At 39.4% G+C, this 7,545-nt stretch overlaps 1 protein-coding gene across 3 annotated transcripts in view; it reads right to left on the reverse strand.

Moving 5' to 3' along the window:
* The window catches only part of LOC108244990 (anoctamin-4), a 56,711-nt gene that overhangs the window by 14,331 nt on the left and 34,835 nt on the right, over positions 1-7,545 (reverse strand). For all 3 annotated transcript variants that reach the window (XM_017431591.3, XM_017431594.3, XM_017431593.3), the window contains 2 exons: positions 6,535-6,631; positions 5,249-5,309 (listed from right to left, as the gene is read on the reverse strand). In XM_017431591.3, the coding sequence (XP_017287080.1) occupies positions 5,249-5,309; positions 6,535-6,631 (158 nt within the window). The remainder of the gene's footprint in view (positions 1-5,248; positions 5,310-6,534; positions 6,632-7,545) is intronic.

The following is a 7,545-nucleotide window of genomic DNA, read 5'->3' on the forward strand; positions in this document are numbered from 1 at the left end:
TCTTTGTGGGCAAATGTGAAGCATTAGCGCACATTTTGGCTTCGGTCGCTGCTCCTGCACGCTCCCGGCATTCTGATGTTAACAGGAAGTGACGTCATGTGTCTTCTTCCTGAGTTATTTGGGGTTATTTTGTATTCCACGCTATACAAACCCACAAAGAAGAGACTAGACCGCAGAAACGTTGGCAAATCACTTCAGAAACAATAAATATTGGGTTAAAGTTGCAGGAAAGTTGCGGTGTTTTGAGCAAAGTTGCAAAAAGTTGCGATTTCGCGGGGTTTGCTTGATTTTGCATTAATAGTTAATAGTAAATCCTGGAGGGTCTGCTATTAGCTGTATCTATGAAAAAATATTTCAGAAAAAAAAATGCAAGCACGAACAAAGTTCTTCCCAAAGAGCCGTTGGCTGAAAATGTACCAGCAGATGATCATGATAATCATGATGTAATGTTAGCATTTCTTTATTTGACCAAAATATGACAAAAGTGTTTCATGAATCACAACATGCAGTTCCAAGGCTTCATGACCCCAGCTAAAACTGAGATCTTTCGGGATCAAAGTGCCAGGACCGATTTAACTTCGTTTGTTTTCAGTCATATTCTCATCTACTGATGGGATCGGCTCAGTCTGATTGGCTGATACAGAGCGACACAAGCTGGTATGATTGTCACAGAGACCGGTTGCTGCGAGGCTGAACAAAGTCCTGTGGATAGTTGACTTATTGAACTCATGTTTAACTACACTGATTGGTGGCCTTTATCGCGAGTATCTTAACAACTCTCTCAGCTTAACCATCTCTGCCGAGTCCGCATTCCTTTAACAACGCAAACTAGAGCGAGATGTTTTGAGTGTGAGGGCTCAGCTGTCTGAGAAGGGCACACAGCGGGGGGGCGGACTTCTGAAGGACCTAATGAAGGGATCTGAGCAGATTCTCTGCTGCTAGTGACTGCAAAAAGAAAGAAAAAAGAAACCCCCAACCTCATTACTACAGCAGTGCTCACAGCAAAACGAAGCAGTGACTGTAAGGTCAGTACTTTGTATCAGATTTTTTATTAAAACGACAAACCGGAGCGTTTAATCTGCAGACTTTAGGATGGGTTCGGACATGTTTGTGCAGCTGTGCAAACAGTTTCAGTCTTCATAGCTGAAGACTTTCTAACAGGTTGTTAGTCTGTGTCTGCCAATCATTTAATGTGATATTTGCGTGAATGCTGACTCAGCATTCACAGCGTTTTCCTGTTTATAGCTCCTTCTGTACATTTATTGAACTCTTACCTACTTCTGCAAACTTCCAGCTGTTTCATTCCTTCAGCTATCAAAATGTTCAGCTCGTTCAGGTCATTATGGCTACAACTTTTGAGATTTGTACCATTTATACTTTTTTTAATAACTTTATTTTATTTCCCTTAAAGAAATGCATTGAGATCTGTTTAAATCTTTGTACTATTTGAACTTCACTTGCATATTTTTAGCTTTTAGTTACTGTTCTGCTGATATTTTTATCTTTCATCTTGTAGATTTGCTGATTTTAGCAGTTAAGCCACAGTCTTACCTTTCAGCTACTCTTTTGCTAGTTGTTGCTCTTGCTACTGTTTTGCTAAATTTCGCTTTTAACGACTGCTACGCTGCTTTTACCTACCATTTTGATCATTTTAGCTTTCAGCCACTGTGTAGCTAATTTTAGCCGTGTGTTTCTGTTTTGCTAATTTTAGCTTTTAGTTACCGTTCTGTTGTTTTAAGCTTCTGTTTTGCTAAAACAAGCTTTGAGCTACTACTGTTTTGCTTATTTTTAGCTTCTAGCTACTCTTTTGCTGGTTGAAGCTTTTGTTTTGCTGATTTTAGCTACTGTTTTGATCATTATAACAATTTGACAAGTCAGTTTCAGCTTCTTCATCAAATTTCAGCGAAGTCACAGAGCTGTTTTTCTTGTTGTGTGTGCTTTTTATTGACTAACCCTGTATTATATTTAAATTTTTAACGTGAATATCAGCTGAGACGATGAGTTAACAGGTTGTGAGAAAGTTTGCTCCAAGACTTTTTCCTCCAAGGTTCTTCCAAGAAGTTGTAGACATTTACATGGTTGGAATGCTTTGTTGGTAAATAAAACATTTAATTGACTTTAACAGAGAGTCCCTCGGAGGATCTGGAGAGTTGTGAGATGGGCTTCATTCAGAACCAGAACCTGACCTGGAGCTTCTCTTCAGTAGAGGTCACCTACTGGGAGTCAGCAACTCAGCCACCATCAGCTGGTACTTTATTCTCAAAGCACCGCCTTTTATATTTTAATTACCTTCACCTTTACAATTTATTGCAGACATTATACAAGATTAATGGGATGTATGGCATCCTGATCAGATCCCTAAACCACCTCAGCTGTGGTTCTGCTCTAAGATCCTCTTGGATGTTGGAGCTCTTCACCTTATCTCTAAGGCTGAGCTTAGCCAACCTCATTTCAGCTCATTTGTGTCAGAGATCTTGTTCTTTTGTTCGATCTATGCCTCATAACAATAGCTGAAGTCTGGAACATAGAAAGACCTATAAACTGAGACACTTTAACCCCTTCTATACCGCAATCAACTGGAACAACAACCTTGTTACTATTGATACATCCCCAGTTATGCCTCTTTTACACGGGCTCTAATTCAGAAGTCCGGCTCTACTTCGCTCTACGCGCTCTACCTCTACTGTTGTTTATATTCCTACCTTCGCTCTTTATGCTTCATCTGGCCACACCCACGACCAATGAGTGAACAGGAGCTAAGCTAGCGCCGCCCACGAAGCAGGGCCGGCCCGGCTGGCCCTACTCGGAAGCAGGGACCAAAGAAGCAGGGACTGGCCTCGAAAAAATGCCGGTGGAAACTCGCGCAAAGTGAGCTGAGTAGAGTGGAGCCGGGACCTTTAGAGCCGGTGGAAAAGGGGCATAAGACCCTGTCTATGAATACCACAAACAAACGGCGAACCTTGGAGAGGAGTGCAAACTACACTTGGAACAAGCTTTACTCTCTGCCGAGAACACCGACACAGAAACAGAGACAGAAAAGCTCTTAAATGTGACCTCATCCCCCGTCCCACTTGATAAAGCTTTCTGAAAATAATCCTGTACTTGTGTACAGTATATTGTGGCTGTAGCAGCTTTAAGCTCTTCAAATATTCATCCTTACTATATAACGACTTTGTACAAAATCATTAAAATCACCACCTCATATTACTGATCAAACACAATTTACAGTATTTTTCCAGTCTCACTGTTAGCCAAAAAATTGCTACATTTCATCTTTTTTTTTTGCTTTGTGAACCTGAAATGCTTATTAGTGAAGCTTTGACATTTAGAAAGATTTTTAACTTGATTTAGATTCAGCCCGAGTTCTGCCGCAACTCAAAATAAAACATTTATGAGGGGGAGGGACAGATAGCAATGAGGACATTGTCTGAATACGTCTCCATATGAGACCACAGCACACATTTGGTCTTTTTCAGTTTTGCACATTTATTATAACTGTTCGCGTGTTTCATCTAAACTCGTGTGCAGGTTTAAACGTTCCACCTGTTCTCTGGTCCTCAACAGTTAACAACGCCGTGGTTGTGCTGGGCGTGTTGACCTTTGCCCTCCAGCTGTGTTTAGTTCTGCTCTTCATACTGAGATGTTGGAGGTTCGACAACAGAGTTAAAGAGGCCCTGAAACAACCGGACTCTGTTACCACACTTACCGGTGAGCCTGTTAGTAAAAACGTTTTTGATAATATGCAAGATCCCCATCTTGAAGTACCAATAAATTATTGTAATAAAAATGCCACCTGTTTCTACACTGTAAAAAAGATGGAATTCACAGTAAAATAGTTGCTAGAATTTTACTGTAAAAAACTTTAATTCTGTCACTGCTACTCAATCCGTGTATGGTTCGTTCTTTGGTTTTTTCGTTTCAAAATAAAATTGCAAAAAGCATGTGTTTTTTGTTTTTAAAACGAAATTAGAAAAAATGCAATTGCAAAAATAAAAAAGGTTTTGTGTTTTTTTTTTTTTTTTTNCGGAAATGAAGACCTGCACTCCTGGCACATAACTTTTTCAGTTACCAGTAGGTGGCCGTAATGTACTGATTTAATTACTTACTTGGAATATTAAATAAATCTTGTTGACGGTAAGATCATCAGCTCTCAATGAAATGCGTCGATTCCCTCTAAATAAGACAAACGTATCCATTTTAAACTGGTTGATTCTGAAGCGCTAACTGAAAAAGTTCTTCTTCTTCTTGTGGATTTTAATGGCAGTTGGCAAGAAACTGAAGGTGTACATTACCGCCACCTGCTGGTGACTGCCGGGAGTTCAGGTCTTCATTTCCGGTTCCGCCATAAGGTCCCGTTGAATTAACAACAAAATAAAAGCTCATCTTTGGTTTAACCATTGCAGTTAAAAAAACAAAAAACAAAAAAAAACACATGCTTGTTTTGATTTTCCAATTTTATTTTGAAATGAAAAAAACAAAGAACGAACCATATGCAGATTATTTCTCTACCTGAACTATTAAATGTTTCTTTATCTGTCTTGTGTCCCTTCAGAGCTCCCGTACATTTACGAGCAGCCCACATATTTCCTTCGCCATGATGCTGCCGGCGCTTCATCACCTCCCACAGAAACCAAATATGAGCCCTCTGCAAATCCTCTGTTTGCACCTTCCATACCCTGGGACCTCGTTCAGTGCTGAGCAGCTCTGCAGTTTTTGGCTTTTAAAGAGACTCAAATGTCCCGTTGACATTTAGGACTCCATTCATGGCAAAGACCCTGTCATAAAACGTGCAACATTACACACAGTACAATGTGTCTAAAAACACAATACCATGCAAGATGCAACTTTAAATGTCATTTGCAATGAAGAATTAGAAAAATACAAAAAAGGTGCCAATCATTGTAGAATGAGCCCTTGATATATATAAAATAAAGAGTAATTTTTGCAGTTTATTGTGTATTTTTGCCTACACATTAGATTAAGGGTGGGCAATCCTGGTCCTCAGGGCCTCCATCCTGCATGTTTTCCTTGTTCCTCTGCTCCAACACACCTGATCTGAATCAATGGCTGATTAACAGGCTTCTGCAGAACATGAAGAAGTGATTTAACCTCTGAATCAGGTGTGTTGGAGCAGAGAAACAAGGAAAACATGCAGGATGGAGACCCTGAGGACCAGGATTGCCCACCCCTGCATTAGACCTTCATTGTAACTTTATGTTTATATATTTTAGATATCTTGTAGACTTACCCCAAACTGCCATAAATACCGCAAAGAAAACAGTTGCTCCATTGTCAAAGAGATGAGTGACCTTCAAATGATAACGGGACATTGTTAAAGTGTTAAAAACAGACAAAACAAGCAAAAAACAAAAGCCATTCAGAAATGTTTTGGCTTAAATGCTCAATCTCAAGCCCTAACTGGACGAGCATGTTCAGACATTTTAAAGTGGGGATATTGGCTGAAAGGTTATGAGCATTTAATATTTGACCTTTTTGAACTTTAGTTTTGAAAAACAGATATTATTTCTGACAGGACTGACAAGCTAACAAGCCCAAGTGGGACCAAGACCAAAGCAAACTGCTGAAGTCTTAAAATGGAATTGTATTTTTAAAAAACTGCTGGTGATGTAAAGGTTTATAAGATAACATTCATACAAGGTCTTCAGTTGTTTTAAGACAGCAGACAATGACGTTTTAGGACAACTTTATTCTAAGGCCCATCAATACAATCAGAATTAAAATCTTTAAACTCAGACATCTGTTGATATTTCCAAATTTGGTGTCTGAAAAATCAGCTGAAATGTGCCCTGAAGTTGGAATTTTAACTCAGAAAGCTGAAGGTCTCTGACCCCAAAATCCAATATGCCAGCCTCCTGTATGAAAAGTGCTAATAGCTACAGTAATTCAATTTATTTCTTTTCTTTATGTTCATTTGTATCTCAAATAAAGGAGTCACACACATAGCACTAAACCAGGGGGGTCCAATCCTGGTCCTCAGGGCCACCATCCTGCAGGTTTTCCTTGTGATTCAGAGGTTAAATCACCTCTTCATGTTCTGCAGAAGCCTGTTAATCACCCATTGATTCAGATCAGGTGTGTTGGAGCAGAGGAACTAGTAAAACCTGCAGGATGGTGGCCCTCGAGGACCAGGATTGGACACCCCTGCACTATACTATCCCTGTCAGAAAGCTTGTTGCAATCAGGTTTGAGTAGATGGAAGGCAGAACATTGCAGTGCATTGCTAATAGCAGTTAGCCTGTTCAATGAGCACAACTGCTGCTGTGCAACAAGTTAAATTGGGCATCAAGTCATTCCTGGATTCGAGTTCCAACTTTCGAGACAAATAGAATTCATCAAATAATATAGTTATATAATATAACAAATGCAAGTACAAGAACTGTTCATAACCTTTCTGAAAAAACCCACTTCCTAAGATCTGAACGTTTAAATTTTGATTAATTTGTTTGACCCATTTTTTTTCCCCACTGAATTAGCAGCTGCCAGGACGGAGCCCGCGCCCCGCTGTGACCGTACCTTGGCGTAGATGCAGCTGTCTGACAGCCTCAGATAGGGACAATACTGGTCACAAATGGGACACATGATGACGTCCGTGGCCTGGCAGATTTCTTTGCTGTGGAACGACAAACACTGAGCTCATCAAATGACATCGAAGCTCAAACTGATGAAACTTTACACCGTTCTCAGTGTACATCCTACATAAGCAGACAAAAGTGATGTGACAAATTAGTTTGGTTATAAATAAAACTAAAAAGGTTGTGTTTTTCATTTAGGTAGGACTTCGTCATACTTGTGCATTTGATGCTTTTTTCACTGACAAATGTTTCTATCTTCTTACGGTGCAAAAATCTGAATGTGAGTTCCAATATACATTTTGAGAACACCAGAAAATCTTAATAAATTTATAGAAATGCACATATAAACAGTATAAGTGGCTGTCCCATGGAAGCAACGGGCCTCTTTAAAGCCTGCATTCTTTGAGTTTTTGAGTAACTTTTATACCGTATTTTCTGGACTATAAGTTGACGTTTTTTTCATAGTTTGGCCGGGGGTGCGACGTGTACTCTGGAGCGACTTATGTGTTAATTATTAACACATTATTATATAAATTCACATGTCATTTTCACACTAAACCACAAGGAGGGTGCTCTAGGGCCTGTGTTGATAATTTCAACGTTGGCAGTAACTTATCAGTCCCTCCAGGATTTTGCGGGTATTTTTTGTGATTGTTGCGGCTAAAATGCCTGATTTCGCGGGGCATTTTCCTAAAAGTTGAGATTTTTTTTTTACTAAAATCAATAAACAACCATAGCTTTTAACATATAAACCAAAAATACTTCCTAGTTTTGTAAGATAATTCCCAACAAACATTGACATTCAAAAAAAGTTAAAAAACAAAAACAACTGGACTTCTATTCTGTAGCTGAAGACGTTTCGCTTCTCATCCGAGGAGCTTTCTCAGTTCAGAAACAGAGAGTGTGGAGTTGAGCTTTTAAAGCTGAGATGTGATGTGAGCTGGATTACTTG

This window comes from Kryptolebias marmoratus, linkage group LG1 (assembly GCF_001649575.2).
Source record: "Kryptolebias marmoratus isolate JLee-2015 linkage group LG1, ASM164957v2, whole genome shotgun sequence".
NCBI classification, from domain to species: domain Eukaryota; kingdom Metazoa; phylum Chordata; class Actinopteri; order Cyprinodontiformes; family Rivulidae; genus Kryptolebias; species Kryptolebias marmoratus.